This window comes from Aquila chrysaetos, chromosome 2, assembly GCF_900496995.4.
Source record: "Aquila chrysaetos chrysaetos chromosome 2, bAquChr1.4, whole genome shotgun sequence".
Classification (NCBI taxonomy): domain Eukaryota; kingdom Metazoa; phylum Chordata; class Aves; order Accipitriformes; family Accipitridae; genus Aquila; species Aquila chrysaetos.
This window is the reverse complement of record NC_044005.1, coordinates 31,965,371-31,991,860: the sequence shown is the minus strand read 5'-3', so window position 1 is coordinate 31,991,860 and position 26,490 is coordinate 31,965,371. Positions and strand designations below refer to the sequence as shown.

Below are 26,490 nucleotides of genomic sequence, written 5' to 3'. Positions count from 1 at the left end.
GAACTGATATTGCTTCTCTAAAAACCACTTCTTGACATCTCATTCCACCTCTAAAGAATCATTAAAGAAATAGATGCAGGCTCATGTGTGGAGGGCAACTATTATGTTAGCTTATTCACATAGGCTTGCTTAACAAGACCTTAATCCCATACTCAACAGCAGACTGGCAAAACCAAATTACACAGATGAAAGTTTTACATGGAAACAGGTACCTTTAGAATCTATTAACTTCCTCTTAGCAGCTGAGAGCATTGTAAGAGTCAGTTGATTTCATCTCATTTTTGGCCTTTGTTTCATTTACCTGCCAAGTATGCAGAGTTATTTGGTTAGTTCGTGGATTGGGACTTGGGAGGCCAGGGAGAGTACCACAAACTCTATAAAAATATTTGATTTCTTCAATATATAGACCAATTACACCTAGTTAGATTTTGCATGATCAGAACTATTCCATCATATAAAAAAAGTTCCATTCCATACAGCACTGTAAATCTCTCCCTCTCTATCCCTCACCCTAGAATCACAGTTCCATCTGACAGTTGCTACAGTGCAGATCAGTATATACTAGGTAGTTAAAAGTGTATTCATGTTTTTTTAAATGGTATTTTTGTAAGCACAAATATAGCACATCACTAACCAAACCCTCCTCTTACCAAAGACCTATTTCCTTGTGAATGACAAGTATCAGGAAGAAATTGTTCCTAGAGGAAAAGTGTTAGGTTGTTTGTTGGGTTTTTGTTTTTGGTTTTTTGGGGTTTTGTTTTTTTTTTTTTTAAACACGGGCCCCCATGAAAATTCTTTTTTCATGTATTCTATCTATTATTTAAGCCCATATCTTAGAAGACATTTTTCTTGGTATGTAGCTTATCTGTTACGTCATGAAAGAGCAGATATAACCTTTGGCACTTTGGCAAGTGTCTTCAACTAGCAATTGCAAAAATCTTGTATCAAAAGATGATATGTCAGCTAAAAAAAAAAAATCATGTCCAACCTCAATGATTCTGTGCCAATCTGCTTAAAATAAAGTATACAAGAAAATAAAGAAAAGTATTTTTCTTAAAACTTTAAAAAAAAATAGTATCTTTGGCATCAACACAAACGAAACCGTACTATTAAAAACACATAAGCTAAGCAACTAGGTTTAGTTGCAGCTCTCTCATTAGGCTAAAACTAGCTTCTACTTGTGGTGTAAACAAACTTGTAAAAATAAGATGGATGTTTATAAAAATAGAATTTCAAGTAAGGACATACATGAGCAACAAAAAAAACACCACAAAGACAGAAATATAGTCATGCTTATTTTTCTTTATCAAATACAGTTTCTAGAAAGGATTTTTGAATTATTTCTTTGACCATAAAAAATTGATTCTGCTGGATCTTCTATACTATTATGGATGTTACAGTGAAAATTTCAAAAAGTCAAACATACACTGCAAATGACAGCAAAGCAACCTCATTTTTCACATACCCCAAATTCATTGTCTCAGCAGTATCAGTCACTTTTTCATTGAGCTGCACTAGTCTATGTAACAGATATCATGCTATATATATATATATATATATATATATATATATATTGTTGGGCAGGTGTGCTCCAAGGTGCACAAGGGACCTCTTCGAGCAGAGCCTGTATCCCCAGCCTCCAAGAACGCAGCCATAGCGCTCACCTGCATCTGAACCTGGGAATGATTCCCAGTCTAGCATAGAAGAAACCTATGTTAATGTAGCTTTTACAATGCACAAATAATATCAGTGGTTAAGTTATGCACTTTCAAAATATTCCAGAATGTTTTCCACATGCATTTTAACTATATTGTGTCCCTCATTCTCTAACAACCTTTTAGCCAGTCTGCAGAAAGCAATATTATGTAATGAAAATTTAGGAGAATAGTGGGAAGTAATTGACAATTTCTTTTAGCAATCATGTATTAATATAATGTATTTGCTCATGTTTATTTATGCAGTATTTTTTACCTTATTCAAGATGTTTTAGAGAGTATTGTCATTAGTCATTTTGCTTGATTTCTCTGAAAAGTCACATTAACTTTAAAAAAAAAAGTAAAAGTCATCTTTAATGTTCATGTTTCACTAACGATAAAGTGGTTTATATTATTTTATATTTATGACCATTCAGGTAAAAGAATATGTCCAGCATATGCTTCAGGACATGATTTTGTTATTATATGGATTCCAAACAAATATATATGTACACAGATAACTTTGATAGCTGTTTTTTCATTAGGCACCCTTCATTTTTTGTCCAGCTTTCCTAACCCAAGTCACTGCATGAGAGCCTTCAGTACTTACTTTCTAGAAGAACATTTACTTGCAGAATTTTTCCTTCACCTATTCGTTGTTGTGTGATTTTAAAAAAAGCACAAGTTGTCACCATGTCTTGACATGAAACTGCAAGAACAGAAATTGGACCTTTCATTATGAACACTCTTTTGCCTGAAGAATTGTTCTACAGAATATTGTACAGTTACATTTTCTGTATGACAGCCCTGTATCTGCCTACTCCCATTTTCCAAGCAATAAGAGAAAATTAATTCCATAATGGAACTTGGCAAAAAAAAAATCCTAGTTTAAAAATTTTATTTCAAAAGCAGTTCCATTAATTTCTTGGAAAAAATATAGAAGCATCAACTTAGTTAATGTTTACAAATCTGACATTTGTCCTATGAATTTCAGTGTGCTTGGGGGGGGGGGGGGGGTTGTACTATATCCATAGGAGTCCAAATGTATACTGCAGCCACAAATATTTGTACAGAGTTGTCCTCATATATAGATAACACTACACAAAATAAACTATCACTTTACTACATAAAATAAAGGAATTAAAAATGAGAAGTAGGAATACCCTATTCTTGTATAAATAAGCTATACACACAATATATTCTAAAATTAACAAAGTTTTAACTACTATCATTATACTTTACCAAAATAATCCTAATAAAAAGCTTCTAACAGTGTAAAAAGTGTAAAGACATACTTTAAAGTGAGTTGTAATCCAATCTAACCATGGTTTTCTGGAGCAGGTGACGTTGTATATATACACGTAGGAAGAAAGAATTATTATAAAGTGTCTTTAAAGTATCATAGATACTTTTATTTTCTGAAAACTCTTGTTTAGATGCACATTTACCCTTTATGATATCTTCATTCAAATTTTGCCATTATGAATCTCAGACAACAATACTTTGTTGCAGAGTTTTAAGGGGTTCTGTTCTTTTGATGTTTTCTTTTTGTTTTGCAGGGCTTCTTTTCTAAAAAAAGAAAAAAAAAAACCCACACAGATTGTGTTGTCTAAAAGTGCATATTGGAACAATACAAAAAGATGCCAACACATCAATCTGTTGTGAGAAGGGGCAAGAAAAGTGATCTTGCTTGTGTAACAAAAATGCCAGTTAGGATCTGCCTGTCATGCAAGAGTCATAGCCCAGATCCTGAGATGCTAGGAGAGACAGTATGATGAAAGACATTTAGAATAAATAACTAATTTAGGAAAGCTCATTAATATTCTATCAATATTTAAGAACTTGCATATAACTAGGGAACCTACAAACAGCTCCTTTAATTTTGTCTGCTGAGCCAAATTAGAAGGCAAAAGAGAATCTAAGGATGCACAATGATTTGCATCCATTTAACCTTGTCATAATAAAGCTTGATTTCCAATGCATTTGTCTCACAATTGTTTGTAAATTCTGATGTAAAATTTTCTATGCTTAAGCCAGTTGAAATACCGTCTCCCATATGAATTCTCTGCAACCTAATAAGCCTGAGCCCCAGGGCAGCCTACCTTCAGTCAGGTTACTTGGCTCCTTGTTCTACTCAAATGTTGGTCTCTGAAAAAACAGAACTTTCTCTTTGATATTTCTAGTCTTCCATCCAATGTAACTGAACCCAGCCAGTGGGGGGCAGTGGGGGAGGGGGGGAGCAGAAATGACAGAGCAACAAACATGTAAAGTCTTAGACTTAGCAAACCAAGATCTAGTTTCTTTCAATAGTGTCCGCTCCATCTGCCTGTCATTTGTTCCCATTCCCCCACTGACCTTTCAGAGCAGCTCTGCAGTAAACTGGACCAGATAACTGATAGAGGAAAAGTTAAATACATGCTTAAGTGCTACATACATAATACTCAGTTCAAAAGAAAAACTAAGTCTTCTGAAAACCCAAACGTATACATACTGAGCAATTATTCTAATCACTATTATATGAAACAGTATAAAAAAACCCTGAGAAACATATAGTTAAACAGAAACTCTGACTTACTAAACTGAAAAGCCTTTGCTGTCGAATTTTTAAATACCAAGAAAAATTGTAAACAGTAGAGAACACTAGAGTACCTAAGGGAATGGAATTATCTTTACAAACAACAGAAGATTATAATTTCTCTTTAACTTTTTTCCTCCTTACCTATCCTTATAGGAAACCCAAGCATGAAGATACAAGCAACTTACTTAACAGCATTATTTCTAGCCTTTCCCTAGAGGTTTCAAAGATAATTAAAAAAACCACAGAAGTTAATTTTGAAAAATATAAATCCATAAAATACTATGTAAAAATAGTACTTGACTTCCAAAACAAAAAGAAAGATTAAATGGCATAATAAAGCACATAAGGGAAACTGCAATTATTTGCAACTTTATGGAAATTCAATATAAAATAGATAAAACAGATTCCAATATGAATCTGCAAGCTGTGGTCGCCAATATTACCACCTAAGAAACTGCAAAGGAGGAGTAAATTTTGAGTATTTTATTGCACAAAACTACAGACCGCTAACCAGAAAATGTAAATCTTACTTACTAATGGAAAGAGGGGGTTTCTTCCAATTTTTATCCCTTGTAGCTGCAGAATCAAACAGGTTGGAAGAGACCTTGGGAGGTCATCTAGCCCAATCTGCTGCTTAAAGCAGGGTCAACACTGAATTCAGATGAATTAGAAAGCTCTAAATTAGAAAACTAAAGGTGTATGGGTCCAAAAAGCTGAGTCAACTGCAACATTAAGAGTTTACAGCAGCATCTTTCTGATGACTATGACAATTGTATGCCCCCCTTCTGATAATAATGGGCTGCTAAAAATAATTTTCCAGTGAGGTTTTAACTGTTATAATGTAATTCCTCACTTCCACATCAGTGAAGTCACAAGAAATGTGAAGCTGCAACAAAAGGTTTTGGCCACTTTTTCTTGCTTCACTGGCAACGTGATAGTGTCACAAATTGTCATTTCTACTCTTCTTTTACCATCCTTCTTTCTTAGGGGAAGACATCGCAAACTCCTCGTTTCAATGAGCAAAACAACCTCTGGGATAGAAAGTCTTCAATAAAATATTCCCTGTTATATGCTTCAAAACAGAACGTTTCACTGAACAAAGATTAAAAAGAAGAGAGGTCACCTACCCTTATCATGCTGATGTTTCTGTATTTTTCACTACGAAAACTTCAGTGACATTCTACTCTGATAATAAGAGAGCTATTTTTGGCTCCTTTAAAAATCAGAAAACTATAGAAATTTCCAGGGCACCAGGAGCTGAAGACAACTTTTGAAAAAGTAAAAAAAAAAAAATCTCTCCTTAAAATTAGGAATTAATTCGCAGGATTTTTTCTTTAAACAAAGGAAAAATAATGAAGTAAGAAAAAAAATCTTATTTTTCTACATAAAAAGTAGAATTTGATGTATTAAAATGTTTCAAATTAATCAAAAAAAGTTATGTGAAAGCACCTTGATTTTTCCTGCAAACTGACACATTTTCATGCCGAGAAACACCTGAAACACAAATTTGTATATCCATATTCTGATATAACCACAAGAAGGAAGAATAAAAGTTTCAGAAACATCCAGTAACACTGTCATTTCAAAGGCTCTTGTATTGATAAAAAAAATTTATCAATACAAGAAATGATTCATCCTTTCTTTTCTTGAAAGAGGTAAGATACGCTTTCTTGAAATTTGCTTTCTGTTGACATTTTAGTTACATTTTTCTATCTAACCAAAAAATCCATTAAAAAAGTAGTCCCTTCCACAGTATATCTCTGTGGAAATTACTGAAGAAGAATACTAAGAAATTACAAATGATAAAAATTTAACAATAGACTGGTATGAAGGGCAACTTCTTTGTACCAGAAGAAACTATAATAAATACAGACCCAATTGTAGAATTAGCACAAAATACAAGTATTTGACCCAAGAATTCATTCACAGAATTCTAACAAGATTTTCATGATCAGAAAGATACCTAGAAATGTATTTTACACCCCATACAAATTTATCACACAATTTAAAACCAATCCTCAAAATACATTGTAGTCAATACTACTACTAATTCATTGTAATCCTTTTTAATTGTTATTTACAACTAGCAAGTATCTATATACTAACAATCATCATAGCCTAACATTTTAGAAACATTCTAAGGATATATTACATAAATATTCATCAATATTTCTGGTTGTATAGACACATCTTTGTACTGTAAATTCTAAGATTGGTCAAAAATCACTTACAAACTTCTACATATGAAATTCTTAAATATTTTACACAGAGTAAACAATACTGTTAAGATTACTCAGTCAAAATCCTGCTTTATTCATATTTAGTCCTCCTCAGTATCAATATGCCATTCAGAAAGGGAAACTAATATGTTAGGGAAGGAAGTAACTTGTTCGGTGGCATCCATGGCCAGCAGGAGTCAGAGAAATGATCGAATACACATTTCCCAGATTCAGTATTTTCTGTATCCACTAATACCACAGTTTGTAAAGCCAGCACAGAAATGCCCTTCAATACACCTGAACATGCAAACTTCAAAGTGTTAACACTTATATTATGCTTATGTTTACAATTCTAATACAAAGGATTATTTCCTCAATACAGACAAAATAAGGTGTGCATACAGAAAGCAGTTCTCTCATAATGCTACATTCTCATACATAAGCAATTCTTCATATGTCTAAAGAAAGAATAAAAATACAGATGCTAATTTAAAACTTCATGTATTTTCAAAATGTTGCAAAGGTGGTAGATCATTTAAGTCATGAGGATCTGAATGCAAACTTTGGAATCAAATAATAGCATCAGTCAGATTAAAAGAAATGAAATAGTTATTATCTTTATAAATGTATTTGTCATTATCATGAGGTTCAGTCTTAAATACTTTTTTTTTTTAACTCTTGTCTTACTGTTTGTCCGTACTCATATAAGCATGATATCAACATGTCAAGTAACATTCAACATTCGTTTCTGATTGGAACACTTCAGAAGAAGGGGGTAACAATCAAGCCACACTAGTGAGAGATTTTTATGCACTCCTATTCAAAAGACGGAAATTAAGCTTTGACTTGCCCTTTGTGAAGCCCCTCTCTTGTTATATAATGATTTTTGTTGTTTTCAGAACCTCCCTCCTGTACTGCTAAACAGAGGGAAAAAAAGGTGACATTATTACTCAAAAATTGATTCCTTAACAGAAAAAAAATCCTTCCTAAATTAAAGGTAAACAATGCAGCTTCACTCATCAGCAATAGATGAGATACACTCAGTATTTTAGGGAGACCCATGAAGGGTTGTTTTTTTTTTACTTCAGATCCTTTCCTGAGGCATCTCCAAATAGATTCTGGCAAGTTTTTACATATTGATTATTTTACCCTCAAATAAGGAAGCAGACATTTGCAGACCTTTTAAACTGACCATATGAAGTTTTTTGCTCTTAGGCCATCTTTGAACAAACAGGCCTGATTTTCAGCAGCTTTAAAAGTTTAGAAATTCTTGTTTCACACTCCAGCCTTCAAAAGGGATTTCATCCTTATTCTCTTATCTACATTATACCCAAAAGTGTGAAACTTGTAAGACTGCTACAAATTTGTTTTTCCTCTTGTAACAACATAAAGCACTTACTTCTGGGTAAACCAAGGTATTTAACAAAATTATGTGACTGCAGTATGCAATGTTACTTTGAATGTTACCAAAACATTGTTAACATTCCTAAATTTAAACATATAATTGCACATACAATTATGCGCCATGTGTGAAGGCATAGCACGTTACGATAATGTTGAAAAATCAGCAGCCAAATTTTAGCTTAGACTGTATGCCTTTAGTTTACTCAATGGTTGTCTACCAGTCCAGGATATTAACTTTAGATGCCTAAATTACATAGTGTGACTATTTGATAAGAGCCTGTTAAGAAGCATAGGAAAAATGAGCAAAGGTGGAGGAGGAAGAGGAGGAAAAACAAGAAGTAATACAACAAACAGTAACTTTAGCTTTGCTGTCACCTTGGCCTTCCCTCGAAGCTCTAACAGCAAGATGGGGTCTAAATAATGCATCTTTTTTCCTGCAGAACATTTCTAACATGCACACGTCCTCCCTGCAAGGACAGATAAATCAAGTATGTCCTCATCAGTTCACTTCTCAAGCAATACATTATCTTCCTTCCTTGAGAAATTACACATTGTTCCACTTAAAGCAATCTTTGCAGCAGATGGGTGTATTACTTCATTTTATCATTCCTTCCTTGCATCTCTGCACAGACAGACCCCTCACCATTCCACGAGGATAGACAACTCAGCAGGTCCCTCCCCTATGTAACACTATTTTTTATTTCTAAGCCATAAGATTTTAGGTCTTTATTTCATACTGAAAGGGCTGGTGGTTTTTACTAAGCACAGGTTTCCATGAGGAACTTTGGTGCTAATGCGCACAACCTAAGATGGATTTCTCATTCTTCAAAGGTACTGCTGATAAACTGCTGGTTTTAATGCTGAGGTATCACTCCATATGGTTTAAGATGTGGTGTAATTACCAGCTGTCCAGTACACCTTGACTGCAAAGTACTGAAGGGAGGGACTGTTTCTCTGTACACAATACAGCATATAATAAGGCTCTATCATAATACAGGCTGCTTAATATTCATTAGGTGTTAATGCAACAAACATACACACATAAACAAAGACTCAAAAGCACCGTTAAAAATAGTGTTTTCCAGCTGTTTTCCACCTCCTCTTTAGTAGGTATACATAACTATCAGCTATAACTTTTAATTTTTATCAGATATAAATTTTAGTTTTTAAATATTCAAATCAGAGACAAACAAGAGACTACAGATACAACACAAAGCATGAAGACAAAAACATAGATTGATTAAAGCTATATATAGGCTGTGTCAACTGCTGAACAAATTTCAGCTGTGTCTGATAGGGGAATGCCACTACTTGATCTCGAGTATTAGTTTAATTATTGACAATGATGAACTGCGTACTCTGAGAATCACAAAAACATCAGAACCTCTGGAAGTTATCTAGTCTGAGTTCTCACAGCAGGACTATCTCCAACATGAGATTTTGTTTACCCAAGGCCAAAAACAAAGGATGAATTAAGTTTCCCACCTTTCTGGGTACCTGTTCCAGTACTGCACTACTCTCCTAGCAAAGTTTTTTTTTCCTAATGCCCAACACGAATCTCTTTCAAACCATAATTTGCAGTCATTGCTCTTTGTTTCAGCCTCTGTCACTAGCTAGAAGAGTTTAGCTCTATCACCTTTGTAACTCCTCCTAAAGTACATACTTAGTTCACATCAAGAACTAATTCAGCACCAGAACACAGCTCAGAACCTCCTCGGTTCTGTGACAGCTGCCAAATAAAAGAAATCAAATGGAAGGAAGAAAGAGGAGGTTTACATTGCATGATCATTTAACCTAGATTAAGAACTGAAAGTCAAGACACTGGCATTTGTTTGTAGGTTTGAAAAATGTGTCATTCTCTGGGTCAAGTTCACATGGCATGAAAACAAAAAGCATGATCATAAACACAGATTGAAGATATATGTTTCTGGATGTAGAACACAAGTATTTTATTTCCCAAATTGTTTGATTTTGCCAGATTTTCTGCCTAACAATCTGTTAGCTGGTTACCTGAACTCTTTCTACTACAATGACTTATCAAGCTTCTTGTGACAAACAGGCCAGCAGACATTCTGTTATATGAGAAGGATAACATACAGACAGCAAAGTTTAATTTTCCTTGGGGAATGAGGATAAAAACACATAGCCTAGAATCAAGAGATCCTCTCCCCTAATCTAATCCCTCCCACCCCCACACAAACACACACACACACAAACTCTTAGCAGATTGTTTCAATTTTCACTCCACTTTTTTTTTTCCTAAATTTTTTTGTGTAGGACAGCCAACGCTTTGGGAAAAAACACAGTGAAAACTATGCGGGTTTGGAACTGGACAGACTCCGACTCGTATTCTACATACTTTGCGGCATTCCTTCTTTAGAGGTAGGTATAAAAAATATACCAGAACAAACGTGTAAGTTCACACATATTGCAAATATCTGAAAGGTTGCATTTTATGATTAGTGTAGAATTTTCACATTTTCCTAGATGTAGTTGATTTTGCACGGCAATATGAAATCCTCAGACTGATAAGATCAGCACTTACAACACTAGACAGCATGGTCAGCACATCTAGAGTCACATCATGAAAACAGACAGCACACCTGTAATCCAACCCTTTAAAGCTGATGCAGAGGGGGACTGAACTCCAGAGTCAAATGTCAACATTATTACAGCTACACTGAAAACAGTGTTGATAACTCATACTGTCCTCCTTATCAGTGGGGTTTCCTTCACCCCATGGACCCTCATCCCATGGCTCAAAAGCACAATTTAAAAAGTTTAAATCCCATAAACAACCCTTTGTGGCCCAAAGATCTATGGGGCTTTCAGGACTGTTTCAGTCTGAATATAGACCCTAGCCTAGCATCCATAAATTACATAAGGATATACGGTGCTGCAAAGAGGGAGACCGTGATATACTTTACCATTACGGTCCACATACATTAGTAATTCCTATTTTTATGTAAAAGGATTTCTCAGGTGGTAGGAAAAAGATTAGGCAATATGGAAGTTGCTGGTTTTAAGGATAAGCATCTTTTAGGCAAACTGCCTCATAGCCAGAATGTTGCTCCCAGTGCCAGCTGCGCCTTGTCTGCGCTTTTTCAACTGACAAGATGCTAACAAAAACTATTTCTTACACTGTTTCTCAAGGTTGATTTTTTTTTTTTTTTAATAACTTGAAGAGAGAAGAAACAGAACATGCTTTCAGATTGCACAGGTCATGTTCAGATATGGTTCTTTTAAAGCGTACAAGATAGAGGTTTAGAGTTGGCAACCGTGGTCATGGTTCGCAGCTTCTCTTCGTACACTTTGTGCTTAAAATTACATTGGAAAGACCTTTTTATGCTGACCACTAATAAAAGCCTCTAAATGCCTCTTTTCTTTGAGGAAACAGCCAAGATCCAGATTAGATGAAGTATGTTCATGTTTCTTACTTTTTAAAAGAAGAATAAAATTTGATATTTGACAAATTTTGATCAAAATAACCAGCTACATTATAGCTTTAACGTCATGGCACTGTTTCTGAGCTGGTTCCGACTGCAGAAGAGGCACACACAGCATGCTATGGCTATGTAAGAGCAACAATCACAATAGCAATATACATGTTGCATGGCGGGAGAAGTGAAAGCTTACCTCTTGACTAAGTTTTCCTCAGCTGAAAAAGAAAACAGAATTACAGGGAACAAGCAAAAGGAACCCACAAATACATGGAGGAAGAGAAAGCAAAAGACAGTGATATACACTGCAATTTACATTTAACTTTATGTCTGTGAATGTATCATTGTAATATGTCCACACTATTACCTCTACATTATAGCATGATACACTACCCTACCTTTCTAACCTTCACATGTTGTTCCAGGAGATAAAACTAGAAGGGGATTTAGAAAGCAAAAATCTGCTTCGTGAAGTAGCTGACTTGAAGTGCATACTTCAAGATTTTATCCTTTAAAAGCTCAAAGACAGATATGTACAAGTTATTTTAAATCTTACACACGGGTTTTGAGTGACAAAGTCTGTCATCATCTTACACTGTTACATGCATAAAAATATTTAAAAGGAAAGAAAAGTCCCAAAAAGCAAGAAACCATTTAGCAGTACTAAATGTCTTGTATGCGGAAGAAGAAAATTGAAAGCCTGTGAAAGAAATCTGGCTGTGTCTGCAAAATCCTGGACATTCACAAGGATGCCACAAGCCATGAGAAAGTAAACAAAGGTGATGTCCTGGTAGAGCCCCAAGAAGTTCATGCTGGGCATCCCAGCTTATGCCAGTTGAGTGCCCCACCAGCCAAGCATAGAAAGGCATTGCATCAAAAGTCTCCTCTCACAAAGTGGTAAAACACAATGAAGATAATGTGTATGGAAAGAAAATCACTGTCAAAGATGAGGTAAAAGTTATCTCAACAAAATGGGGAATTTTTTTTTTTTTTTATTCTCATATAACCTACATTCTTTTGGGGTTAATGAGAAATGATAACAAAATTCAGGTACCTTTCCAGCAGAACCTCGACATTCAACCCTCTGTAAGAGACATTGAAGTCTGACATTGAAAAATGAAAAAAGTATTTTACTCAAACACACCCTAAAGCAGATTTCAATTCAATCCCAAAACTGACAGTTTGACATTATGCAAGAAGCATATAGTAGCTCCAGAAGACAACTTGAAAGAGTCCTCCTCCAATCAGCAAGAGCCAAATACAAGTCAACTGCTAGCACTGACTAAAGACACACATACAACCACATTGTTGTATGGGGAGGATTAATCAAGTATTTCTAGAGAACAGATCACCTACACTTTGGATAAACACTTGGGAGAAATATTTTATTTATAGACTTAATTGCATCTGTATAACTGTAGCCATATTACATAATGTCAACATAAACCTATCTGATGTCAACCAGAGGGCAAAGTCAAGAAGTTAGTGATGGCCTGTAGCACTGTACAGAAGCAATTTTAAAAAAACCTACAAACACCACACATGTTTATCACAGGTTGCTTGAGATGGACAACTCTCGGTCTCACTGTACTTAATTTGTCTTTGAGTTGTAATTTTTAATTTCACACAGCCACCTTAAAAATTCCACAGATGTCCTTAAAATAATTGCTAGCACAGCATCACTAAAAAAAAAAAAAAAAAAAAAAAAAAAGGCAAACATACATTTGGCAAAAGTTTTTAATTTAAATAGTTTCATATACAAAATACAGTAAAAATAAGAAACTAAAAGTAACAATATGCAGACTTCAAGAAGTGTGCTTGTTTCCTTGCAGGTAACCACAGTATAACACACATGGTAACCATACAGCCAGATTTCTCAAAACACGGAGGGGGGAATCTAGATAAGAAGAGTTTTGGATGTTTGTGAGGGATTTCCAGAAATTATGGGAGAATACCTGGGGACAAATTCTGCACAAATCCATACACGGATTTGACACATACCAGGTATTTCACACATAATCCACAGCACAGACCACCTGTGTACCAGGCAGTACACCCACTGCACCTTCAGGACACACTGGGCTTACTGTGCATTTTCAGGTCATCTGTGTGGTTTATGCCCAGTAAGTCTTCTATCAGACAGACAGTCAGACATCCGGTATTTCAAATTCACCGAGTATATCATGCTATGTCCATGTAACCACTTCTGTCTGGGAAATGTTGCAACTTCATTAATAAATTCCATCCTTTCTCTGACAAAAGAGCTGCATCTCATCAGCAATGAGAGAAGCATGTCATACGCTTATTCATCTACCTTTTTAAAATCATTATGGCCTGGGGGAAGCATCAGTAGGACTAACACAAGATCAACACAAGACTCCTTTTGTAATTCCTTTAAAAATTAAAATGTCAACTGCTTTGGTTACAAGCCTGTCTTCTATCTAAAGCTCCTTCTTATTTCTTATTCTATGAGAATTCATTTGATAGCCTTTAATCTTTGGCAAGGAATTTTTCAAGTGCTCTAGATAAGTTTGTAGCATTAGACCTATTTTCTTCATCTGGATCACTGAGGGGATAGATAACAAAGTTAGCATTTCTTAAAAAACCCACACTTTCTTTAAACAAATTCAGACTGACTCCCTTTCATCGAAGTTATGCTCTTCCTAGTGTTTTCTCACATGTGCTCCAGAAGTAATTTTAACTAATCTACAAACTAATGTTACATACACTGACTTACAGTTTCCAGGGTGGAGAATAATAAATGTAAAGTCAGTAAAAGATTAAACTGCAAACATCAAAAGTCTCACCTGAGTTTGAAAGAGTGAGATTATTAAAAAAGTACTTTCACTTTGGAATATGTTTATATGCATCATAACAAGGCACCTCGCATTCCTCAAATGAAATTTAACAACTTGGTGTTTTCACAACACAGGCAGAAGGAAGCATTCAGTGCAGAGAAAGACTCAATTAAGGGGAAAAAGTTTAACATTTTGTTACCAGTGTACACCCGTTAAAGACTCCATGAGAATGTAACTTTTAACAGATCAACAGAATATCTGTACTAACTTTTCCAGAACATATGAAGACTGTGACTATAGCCAAGAATGTAGCAAATATATGAAATGTCTACATCTGTGTGTTTGATTGAAGGTATATGAGTTTTGGTCAGCATGGTAAAACCTGTCACAGTTTCTCTGTTTAATCCAAGGCTAAAAATTTTTCTCTCTAGTATACTATTTACCCTGAGTCTCTATTCCACTCCAAAGGAAATTATTTCATTACCACCAGACTCTTGTTTATTTTAGGCAAGTTTGTAGATTTGGGGAAAGGAAAAAAAAAAAAAAAAAAAAACACAAAAAAACCAACCACCAACATCATCCATATAAACAAACCCCATATGTTTTCCGTGGCTGCTCGAAACCCTTGCAGAAAAGGTTAAGCATATTTTCATGTCAACCTTTAGAAAAGCTCCTTTCTTCACTTAAACCACAGGTTTAGAGATTCCAGCCTGAGAAAATAAAACTAAGCTTATTTTTGTTTTCCTATTTTATTTATTTAAGAGTAAGTTAGATTTCTCTTACAAAAGACAACCAGCAGCACATGTGGATACATACCTGTTCCTGAACATGTTTGGTTCAATTCTCAGGAATACTTTAAAAAGGCTCTTGGTTTGATTTGCGACAATTCTCCTAATTTAACACTAAATACCTCACATAAAGATGAATCTGGGCACAGTATTCCAGCTGCAGTATGCCACTTGAACCACCTTTTTATTACATTTCTTTTTGTCCTTTTCCCTTCCCAACATGGCCTACCTTCCATTTATTGCTTTTTTTTCCCTACTGTGAAATTTCAGAATTATCCAAACCAGTGAACTATCTACCACACTACTTTTATAAATCAGTCTGAACTACACATGGTCTATGCAGACCAAATTTTGTTTCCCCTGTTTCAGATCAAATTTTGTTTCTTGTATTTGTTGTCTGTGTTTCCTATTCCTTGCAAGTTCTCTGCCTTCAAATGCTGAAGGCCTAGCCAACATCTGATGTTAACAGCTGACCTAAGGGCTATTTTATAAAACCCACATTCTCAAGTCAAATAACGTTGTATCATATATTTACTTGAGAACTCAAAGTTTTCAAAATTTGGCAATGCCACTACAGTAGCCCAACACATTGTATGTGAGGTATAATGATGACAAAGAATTTCAACAAACAGAAAATATAAATAATAACTAGTTTCCCCTTTGAATTAAAATTGTATGAATTTGTATAAAATTTTGTATAAAGATTCCTTCCTTTGTCTTTTGCTAGTAAAAAGTCTTTGGTAACATGATAATTGCAGACAATTAAAAATATGCCACATCCCTACTTAATGCGCTTTGCATTACACTTTTGCCCTGGAGAAGTGGTTCTATTGTGTGCAGCTAACCCCAGAAGGGCAATAATTCAAACTATTTATCTTCAGAAAACAAAGACTGTATTTTACAATATCCTCCCACTGTTCTTAGAGGCTGACTCTTCCACAAGTCAAACACTGACACACATTTTGCAGTTGATCCTCATTTCTTCTCAACCACATCATCATTTAAATGCTAAAATTCCATTTCAACTGAAGAAAAAATAACCTCACATGAACAAGTCTCAGGGTTTTCATGTCACTGATTCTAAGACAAAATACACAAACTCAAAGGAATCAAATTTCATTGTCTTCAGAGCAGTTCTTAACAGATTTACATGTGTTTGAATTCATGCCTGAAACTGGTATGTACCATTTCATGTTCAGATTTATTATGAAAATTTCCATACAGCTATCTCAGGATGAGATTCCTGAAAGAATGCCTCTCATGGACAATGGAGAAAGAGACACACTTTGCTCATTCCATTTTTTACATCATATATGTTAGATTATTAATCTAATTACACTCTCTACCAAAATTAGAAAACCTAACCTTTGCACTTCAGATGCTGTTTAAAGACCACTAGTGTAAATATATGCAAATACTTGTTTGTATCTAAATATAAACTTCTAAATTATACATAGCAATAACAGTTTTTTATATGTGCATGCATGTGTATATTATATATAAAACCACCATATAAAGACATAGAAATGTGGTGGGTTTATACATATATACACACATGCATACATAGATATAGATATACACACACACATTCTATATTAACATTCTATTCATGCCTAAATGTGCTCCACTCCGCACATTTTGAGAAGCTTAGTTCAATTTAACATAAAATTTTGAGCAGCACTACCTTAAGTTGGTGTATAAATCTGTGCAGAATAAGGGTCATAAATATCTTGAATCAGGTATACCCACATTACCACGGAAGAGGCTCTATAAACAGATCATCTGACACTGATACTGAAGAGAATTCAGCACAATCCTAAAAATAAAGTTGTGTACCAAAGGACTGCTTAAATATTTAACAGCACACCACAGAGACAGAGTTGATTTTAGCAGTCTAACACAACAGCCAAAGAGAAAAACAAAATCACATTTTCTCGTCCTTATATACTGCTTAAACAAACCAGACGAAACAGAAACTTTGGGACAAAATTGTTACCTGGTAGGCCACCACTTTACAGACCCACAGAAACTTGAAAATAGTGTAAGAGTTCAATAAAATATTCTTTACAGTATAGTCTCCTGCTTGATTGAGATAAGCAAATACATCTTTCTCATAAAATCAAGAGGAAGCAATGCTTCAAATTATTTCAGGAAAAGAGAAAATCGTGAATCTACAACACACAAAAAGTTACCTTGGAACAGTTCTAGAATCCACATAATTATTTTGAAAAGAGGGTCTCTGCCAGTATGTCGAGTAACTTCGTATATGCAAACCATCCTGTCATGTTTAGTGAAACAATGTGTGTTTGTGAAGTCATGTATACAGACATACTTGCAGGCTTGAGCTTAAAACAGAGATTCTGAGGACTAAATAACATACGAGTTAATCTCCAGAGTAGAGGAGGTAGAGGCCACCATCTAACAAGAAAAAAAAAAAACAAGCAACAAAGCTTATCTTTCTTCCAGTTTTCCCTTTCTTTGAGCCACTTCCTTCTCAACAGCCTTGGAAAAGCAGACATTTGGGCTGTAAGAAACCGTGACGAGAAGAAAGTTCCTCATTCAAGTGTGCTCTGCATAGAAGCAGCTAAACGATGCTCTCTTTCATGTAGTCAGGAAAATGCAACAAATTAAAGTGTTCAAAATTTTTATGTCAGTACTTAAATAAAGTCTGGCCTTCGAGCATAGGCCAACGCATTTAGTTTTCTTTACACAATGGTCTATTGTTAGGAAATTAGGATTAGACTCAAGTTTATAGTAAACCCATTAAATTAATAAACTAAAGCACAAAAACATAAACAATGCATGCAACAATCTTAACATTTCCATTATTGCTAGCATAATAACTTATGAATGGTGAAATAATAAACATATTTAAGTTGTTTCTAATGTATATGTGACCAAGTAGCAAGTTTTGGCCTAGCTTTGAAAGCAAATATGGTAATGTTAAACAAAAGGGTATGCCCTTCTTCAGAATTTAATTCAATAAAGCAGGTAACCATTTCTTAAACTAAGAAAAATACAAAATTTAGAAATGAAGATGCATATTTCATACTTTTTTGAAAACACTTCAGTAGTTGCTCTTCAGGAAAAAAAAAAAAAAAAGGAAATTCCACTATTTAACAAAGTTCAGATTGATGGGACCTAGAAACAGACATAAGGCAAAGCCATCAACTTTAACAAAAGATAAAAAAAGCCCTGCCTGAAGTTGTTTACCTCAGTAAACACAAGGTGGGAAAAAAGCCCAACTTTTTCCATTACAACCATCCCGACTATTTAGTTTGGGGTTTTTTTGTTTTGTTTTTATTTTTTTTTTACCCTTTGCAATCACTACGACACTTTTACCTGGGCCCTTCACTCAACAAACACCGATAAAGTAAAGCTTTATTTTAGAGTACAACATGACTGTTAGGACACCGAAGTCGGAAAAGGCAGAGGGCAGCGGAGGTTCCGGCGCAAGCGAGGTGGATTCTGGCGCGCCGCGCCAATTTTACCAGAGTCCTGGCGAGCTGTGCCTAGCGATGCTACCGCTTCAGAGGAGCAGCGGCGAGTGCCACCCCCGCAGGCGCTGCCACCTTTGCTCCCCGGGGCCACCGCAGCGGCCGCCCGCCCGGCCGGCGCTCCCCACCCTCCCGCCCGCCCAGTGACCCACCGCCGCCCGCGGCAGCTGCCAGCGAGGGCTGACTCAGCCCCCTCCTGCGCCGCGGCCACCTGCCAGCTCCCGGGGCTGGCACCCGGCGACAGCCTGCACCGCGGGCCCCTCTCCGCCCGGCGCAGCGCGCAGCCCCGCGGCCTGGCACCGTCCCCGGGGCAGGCAGGACCGGGGCCGTCGCGCTGACGCCCCCCCCGGCTCACGGCTCTGCCGGGCTGCCCGGCACGGGGCAAGGCGTGCGAGGCGCTGGGCGCCGCTTTGAATCCTGGGCTCTCGCGGTTGGTTTTTCCTTGTTGCTGTTTGCTTTTTTTTTTTTTTTTTTTTTAAGTGGAAAGTTTCCTCTCCCAGCAAAGGCCGGGAGAACGCGCAAACTGCCCCAGGGCGCTGCGCTGCCATCACAGCTGACAGGTTTCTGCCTCCCCCCACCCCCCGTCCTTCCGCCGCGTTAAAAAGGAGGCAGATAGATCCGGCTGGGGTTTGTTTTTAATAACAGCTATTAGTACAGCTAATTGCATCCACTGCCAACAAAATAAGAGTCAAGCTCGCATGCCAGCATCCCGCACGGAGCCTCCTCGGCACCGGGGCGCCAGAGGAAGAGCGGGGGGCCGGGCTGAGGGAAGCGGGGCCGGCGGCAGAGGAGGAGAGGCGCAGGAAAAGTTGCCATCGGTCTAATTAGCCCCGGAGCCGAGCCGCCGGGAGGCCGGGGAAAGGAAAGTTCACAGCCACCCACAGCGCCGGCAGGCAGCCGGTCTGAAGGGGTGGGAGCGGCGGGGAGGGGGCTCGGTTGGCGGGGGGGGGGGGGGGGGGGGGGGGCTTCTTCTTACCTTCTGGTCGACGATGGAGCAAGCCATTTCCCGGACGTGGGCGAGGCTGAAGTCCCCCGAGGAGTCCTGCAGCAACAGCACCGGCTCCCGGCTCAGCCCTATCTGGAGGTGGAAGGCGACGCCGCCGCCGGCAGCAGCCCCCGGCGGCGGCATCAGCGGGCTGGGCGGCCGGATCAGCGGAGGGGCGCTCATCGAAAACTTCCCGCCGGAGCCGCCGCCCCGGAGCCGAGGGGGTCAGGGACGGAGCGGGGGGAGGCGGGCGCCGCGGTGAAAAGTTTGCGGCCGCCCCGGAGGCGCCGGGCGAGTTCCCCCGCGAAGTTTCAGGGAAGTCCCGCCGAGCTCCTCCCGGGTGAAAATGGCGAGGGGGGGGGCGGAGGACCGGGGAGGATGCAGACAGGAAAAGGCGGCGAGAGAGACGCGCAGGGTGAGGGGGGGAGCCCGGCCCAGCGCCGCCGAGGTGGTGCTGCCGCCGCTCCGGCTGTTGGCGCTGTGCGCGGCGCGGGGGCGGGCCGGGCCGCGCCCTCCGCCGGGACGGGCCCGCCGCCCAGCTGGGCCGGGCCGCGCCGCTCCGCTCCGCTCCGCCACCAAACGGCGGCCGCGTCCCGACAGGCGGCGGGGGCTGACCTCGGCGCCGTGGTCCCCGAGCCGCCTAGCCTACGCGGGGCCGGCTGGTGCCCCCGCGGCGGGGCTTCGCCTCAGCCGTGTCCGGTCTCCCCACCCGGCCCAGTCAGCGGGCTGCCGTGCTGGGGGGGGGGGTGAGGTGGGGGGGCGCCTCCCCTTTCCCGGTCACCCCCGTTGAGCAGTACCTCAAAGCCGCCTTCATCCCGCCTCGCCCGGTTCTCTGCGCCCTCCCGGGCCGCAGGTGGAGGCAGAGCCTGAGGAGAGTCGGGGTTTTCCCTCGCCGGCAGGCAGCGCGGTGGCCTCTCCCGGGCAGGGTGGCGGCAGCTGCCCCCGAGGACGGAAAGAAGTGACAGGGGAGCGGGATCTCCGGCCTGGACCCGGCTCTTCTGCCTGACCTCGGCCAGCCGCTCTCGTCAGCACCGTGGTGCCTCCTCCTCCGGCAGCCCCCGTAGGTTTGGGGGAAGAAACAAGGGACAGCTCACGCCCATCTCTTCTCTAAAACAGCTTCCAGTTTCAGGTACAGGCTGTGCTAAGGAGGAGCTCCCTGCCACCTAAAACTAGGATGAGTTACTCTTCCCAGCTCTTGGGATCAGCGCAAGCCCCACCTGTTTGTGCAAGCAGCACCAACGGCAGGCAACGTTTAGTCTAAAAAGTCTATCCCTAATCTCCACTTGCAAATCTGTGAAGGCAATGGGAAACGCGAACTGTAAATATTTTAGGTACCGACAGAGAAACTCTTGAGCTATATATATGGCACCTGCAAGGATGGCAGTACTAAATGTATGTTTGTAAGTACAGCGGTTGATCAAATTTACAACCTGTTTCTTTACAAACTGCTTTTTTGACCAAATGTACAGGTGCAGCATTGTTTCATTTTGATCAGCTGTCTTATTAGGACTCATTTCACTATTGTCAGCTTGTTTCCTGCCTGGGATTTGCACACACACGCAGCACCTTACTGTCTATAAATTTTTGTATCCATTTATTCTTTGATGAATTTTCTTTTGAAATTGTTGCATTTTAATCTGCACCCTCTACAGACTACCAAATCTGCTGAAAATGTCAGCACTCTAGAATGCAATGATTACTAGTCCCACTTAGACTTCTTATTATCACATTAGCAGTAATAATCATCTTCAAACATATTCTTTGACTTTGCTGTTGAAAATCATACTTAAGTTTGCTGTTGTCTGCAGTATTTCCTTAGGAATGAATCAGTTTCGGTACAGTAGTGTACCCTGGCTATGCTGGTTAGCGTTGTGATGGGCTGTTTCCCAACAGCTCCCCTTACACTACGTGTTTTGGTGCTTGGATATTTTGGAGAATGCATGTTTATACTCCCATGTCAAAGCCTGTGGAGGCATTGTAACTACTGCAAGCTTCCCATGATCCCATGGCCCAGCCAGCTACTCTATACAGGAGTCAGCACAGGAGGACTGTGAGGTCCCTGTGTGAATCTGTAGCAGGAAGGGCATGTGAGGTCCAGTTGCCATCCCTGGATGGCTGTCATCGTAAGTTCAAACGCAAGGCCAGAGCCACATCAGGTAGCCGGTGGTAGTTTTTCTCTGAGTGCTGTAGTTCCTACTTCTCTCCTGTTGAAAGAGATCCTGCAGCCTTGCTTCATTGTTCAGGTGATCCCTGAATGCAGTAAAGTGTCATAAGTGTCATCAACTACTCCCAGAGTGCTTCTTCCTTACAGATCACTGTGGCAAAAGCAGATGTGGCTCTGATGGTAATAGGGGTAGTGAGTTATCCCCCTCTCTCCTGACCTTGCCATACTTAATTATACGGTCACATAATTGAGCATTTCACAACATGAGTCACATGATGACATTTGCTTTCAAAGGAAAGAGTGGAAAAATGACAGCCGTATATGACCTTAGCTACTATACACTGTGTTACAACTCCTTTGCAACTCCTAAAATAACCAGAGGAGAGGTAGCAGTAGCAATGCTGAGAATTATATATTCTTGGTTTTCTCATCTATGTGAAATCTAGTGATAGAGCTCATAGGTTGTGACTCGCCCACAGATCCACATCCTCTGTGCAGACATGGGCACAAGCTTTTCTTCAAAAAGAAAGATTATAGTATCTTTAAAAAGTTGTAGATTGCCGAGTCGTTCAATTAGTGTATCAGCCATGTCAAATAGACCTTTGTGATTGTAATAGATGAGGGCAGGACCTCTTCAACACTCTGTCAGCCAGTCATATACAAATGCTATTTATAAAAGGATTCCATGAAATCACATGATGTGATCCTGAGTACAACCTGCCCCGTTGTACTGACTGAAATGTCATCTATTTCATGCTCGTTTCAGATGGGAGAATTATTGCACTGATGCCAGGGAGGGGAAAAGACCATCCACAGCAGTCTGTTCTCTTCCCTGTGACCTGATACAGTGTGCATGCCTGGTTGAGCCAATCTGTACATTCACAGTTGGAAAAACTGCTGGAAGTTTAGGTTTCGCTGCACCTGTACAGATCAATTAAGCAGTACATGAACTGCCACATGAACTTGCAGGGAGAAAAATGAGTTTGCTGTGCATGGCTACACAGTTTATGCATCTAGCTACGTACAGGAAGAGGGCAGTCAGCAGTCACTGTAACATTACATTATGCAAACCTCTCCCAGCTGCCCCCAAGGTATAGTTGCTGTAATGTTACTTCTAATTACTCTGTATTAGTACAGTATGAAGGATGAATAGTGGTTTCTGTATGTTCTCATGGTTTGTATACTTGACCTTCGACTTAGATGCCTTTCTGAAACTGTTACCTTTCTTTTTTTCTTTCGGCTTACTACATTGTATAGACAGAATTCTGTTCTATTAATTGGGAATAAGAAAAACATCCCCTTCACAAAGTTTTTGTTGCTTTCTGCTTTTCTCTATCTGTGATGTAACTGATCCTTTTTGAACACCCAGTTATACGTTTATCTTTCTGGTCTTTAACACAAGTAATTATATGGTACATAGTTTTAATTCAAAAAAATCAAACACCTAGCAAAGAATAGTGCAGGATATACCTAAACAATGGAGAATATTCTATAAGGCAGTTTCTTTGACATAGGTGGTGGTAGTTTTTAGGTCAAAGTTGTTGACCTAAAATTTAGGTTTGGTACATTTATGTAGAGAGTAGAACACAGGCGATTACAATGAGATGATTACTACTGGTTTTGTGAGGCAGATAGTGGAACATCACATCTAGTTCTGAGATCAGTATTTTGCAACAGGTTGCTTGGCAGTATACTCAATAGTATAGTGTATCTTGGCAAGGAGAAAAGAATAGGAATAAAGCAGAGAAAGCAGTAAGAAGCAGCAGTCTCTGGAAGCTGGATAGAAAGTGAGACTGGAAATAAAGCTCAAATTTTAATCATGAAAATGATTAGTCATTAGAATGAATAAGCAAAGAAAGTGACAGATAACCTTTTTTAATGTTTTCAAATTTAGACTGAGAGTTTACTCTCACACAAGCTTTTTGGGCCCAGTACAGTGGTAACTTCTTTGTTTCCCAAGGTCAGAGTGGAAGATAATTGCCTTTAGATGTTTGTTATGTTTTTAATGGGATCCAAAAAAACGAGGCAGGTTTCATTACCTGTGACAGCACACACGAATTCAAAGATGTAAAGACAGTCATCTTTCTTTCTCCCTTGAAAGAAATTTATCTTTTCTTCCTCAGAAGGAAGGCATCATCTGTCCAGGAAGAAAGTGAGTTGGCATAAACCCTTTGTTCCTTAGGTCACTTCCACTTGTTCACCTCTGCTGGACTCCATAGGCTGTTCCACACAGAGCAAGAGCCTGTGGAAGGTAGACTTTTCCAAGCTGCTGCTGAAGATAACTTTTCATCCTTGAAAATTTACCTCAACCTGCAACAACAGATCAAATGTTAAAGTAGGCAAAGACACTTTTTGTTGTTGAATCAGGCCAATACCCATTTTTGCATTCTACCACTAAAATTTTTCTGTTTCCCTCATCTCACACATTCCTGAATCACACACACACCTCTAGGCTTACTGCTTTGATGAGGCATCCCAAAGCCATATTTTCAAACAGTCTACCTTCTTGGCATATTGACTTGCATCCAGAGCACAGTCCATTATAAGCTGCAGGCTTCTTCCTGCTAAGTAATTATTTTGTTCCTGTTTCTGTATATCCGAAGTTGATTATTCCTGCACAAGCATCCTGCATTGCACATATCTGTATAGAAACCCATCCTATTTTTCTAGGTCATTACACCAATTTATCAAGATCATTTGAATTCAGATCACAAGTGCTTCCACAGCATTTGCAGTCTGTCTCCTTTTTGCATAATCCACAAGTTTAAAAGGTATACTCATTATTCAAGTCATTAGTAAAGGATTGAATAAAACGGGATGACGTACAGACTCCCATGGAATTCCATCACACCCATACTCTTTGGGTGTTATTACCCAACTAGTTTTGTGTCCATTTTATAATATTTTCTTCCCAGCCTGATTTGCTCTGTTTGCTCAGAAGAATTGTTTATGAGACTGTGTCAAAAACCTCATCAGTCAGAATACATCACACCTACTGCTTGTGCTCTGTAATGGGAGGAAATATTATTAGTTTGGCATGATCTGTCTTTTACAACAAATCAGTGCTGGCCTGATACTGATTTCACTGTTGTCTTCCAGTGTTTACATTTTTTTTTTATTGTTTTAGACTACTTTCACACATCAGTAATGCCCTAAATACTTTTTTTCTACTCTGAATCTTCCAGTATCTTACCTGTTCACTAATCTTCAAAGGTAAGTATATAATTTTGTGATTGCTTCAGTGAGATATTTAAATAGCCTGTTATTCTAGGTTTATCAGACACTATTTGAAAAATTATCTAAATACTCTATAACTTCTTTTGCCCCCTACTAGGTTTATTTTTTTTTTATTGTTATTAACAATGTGACTGCACTGGCCACCTGCTTGCAGAAAAGGCATTATGAATGACAGCATTATCCAATATATCTTTTCTGTTGGCAGTGGATCAGTATTTCCAGAAGTTACTTTTCATCATATTATGATCTGCAAAATGCAGATAATGTATTGTCTACTCCAACTAACAAACTTGAGCAGAAACCTCATCTTTTACAAGGAATGGCTCTCACATATAGATGTGGTTTACATATTCTTCATATAGACTTAGATTTTAACACTGAACTTTCAGCCAAATCTGTTTATGTTAAGTATATGTGAACTTTTACTGTTTCTACAGCTCAGTACAGACTGTCATATTTGCATTCGTACTAAGCAGCAAAACATGCTTTATTAAAGACAGATCTACAAAAGTGAAACCGTTTTTGTTTTCTGCTGTTTTCAGATGCTGAAATGATGTTTAAAGTGGACTGCATGCTCCCATAACTTCCCTCCTGAAGCAGACACCATTTGGTTCAAAAGCAGAGCACTGAAAAAAAAATTAACCAAGGAAGAGAGAGAAAAACAGACTGATGAATACAATGGAATGAAATTGGGAATAAATGTGGAGGCTGTGATGGAAAGGAAAAGGACACTAGAGTTGGAAATGCAAATCTGGATCTGGGATCGGTATCATGTTAGGGGCTGAACTGGTAAGTTAAATGGAGTGATATCTGAACACTGGCAAAATAGTTTTACAGATAAGCTCCTGGGCATTTATTTGGAGAGAAGAAGCAGATGTTAGCTGTAGAACTGGTTAGGGATTTTCTGATGAGCTACTTATTTCCATGAGAAAATTGTAACATTTTAACATCTAAATGGTTGATGTGAATACTGACAGTAAATCTCCCAAATTGTTTTGTTTGTTGTTTTGTTTTTGCTGGGTTTTTTAAAAAATGTTTCCAATTGTTGAAATTGCTTCAGCATTTCTAAAAGCAAAGTTTTGGAGTATTATCTTCCATGACTTTCTGCTAAATGTTTTAGATAATTAGGACAAAACATTTAAAAACATTAAGCTTCAAAACTCAAGTTTAAAAATCAGACACAACTCAATGTAGTATTTTTTATAAATGGATCACAAAAAAACCCAGATTTTTTTTATTTTTTAATATCTTGGGAATGGAAGTTAAAATCTGATTTAGGCTGGCAAAACTGTTTTCTGCCTATGTAAGCCTATCTCTGGGCAAACTGACCATGGACGTACAAGATAGTTGTCGTGGTTTAACCCCAGCTGGTAACTAAGCACCACACAGCCGGTCACTCACTCTCCCCCCATGCAGTGGGATGGGGGAGAGAATCAGGGAAAAAAACTCATGGGTTGAGATAAGAACAGTTTAATAGAACAGAAAGGAAGAAAATAATAATGATGATAATAACAATAATAAAATTACAGTAATGATAATAAAAGGACTGGAATATACAAGTGATGCACAATGAAATTACTCGACAACCAATGCCCAGTTAGTCCCCGAGAAGCAATCCCCACCCTGGCCAACTCCCCCCAGTTTATATACTAGACATGACGTCACATAGTATGGAATACCCCGATG

The 26,490-nt window shown here is 38.6% G+C and overlaps 1 protein-coding gene and 1 long non-coding RNA gene across 6 annotated transcripts in view; one reads left to right on the top strand and one right to left on the bottom strand.

Moving 5' to 3' along the window:
* The window catches only part of PRKD1 (protein kinase D1), a 149,716-nt gene extending 129,956 nt beyond the window's left edge, over positions 1 to 19,760 (bottom strand). For all 3 annotated transcript variants that reach the window (XR_005934014.1, XM_029998885.2, XM_029998893.2), the window contains exon 1: positions 19,395 to 19,760. Coding sequence is in view for 2 of the 3 variants with exons in the window: in XM_029998885.2 (XP_029854745.1) it covers positions 19,395 to 19,586 (192 nt within the window). In the remaining variant the exon portion in view is untranslated. The remainder of the gene's footprint in view (positions 1 to 19,394) is intronic.
* Positions 19,761 to 20,313: 553 nt separating this feature from the next.
* Positions 20,314 to 26,490, top strand: part of LOC115334567 — a 58,044-nt gene continuing 51,867 nt past the window's right edge. For 2 of the 3 annotated variants that reach the window (XR_005934015.1, XR_003921160.2), the window contains exons 1-2: positions 20,314 to 20,803; positions 25,347 to 25,593. This is a non-coding gene — a long non-coding RNA (uncharacterized LOC115334567). The remainder of the gene's footprint in view (positions 20,804 to 25,346; positions 25,594 to 26,490) is intronic. The other variant, XR_003921162.2, reaches the window with a different exon arrangement.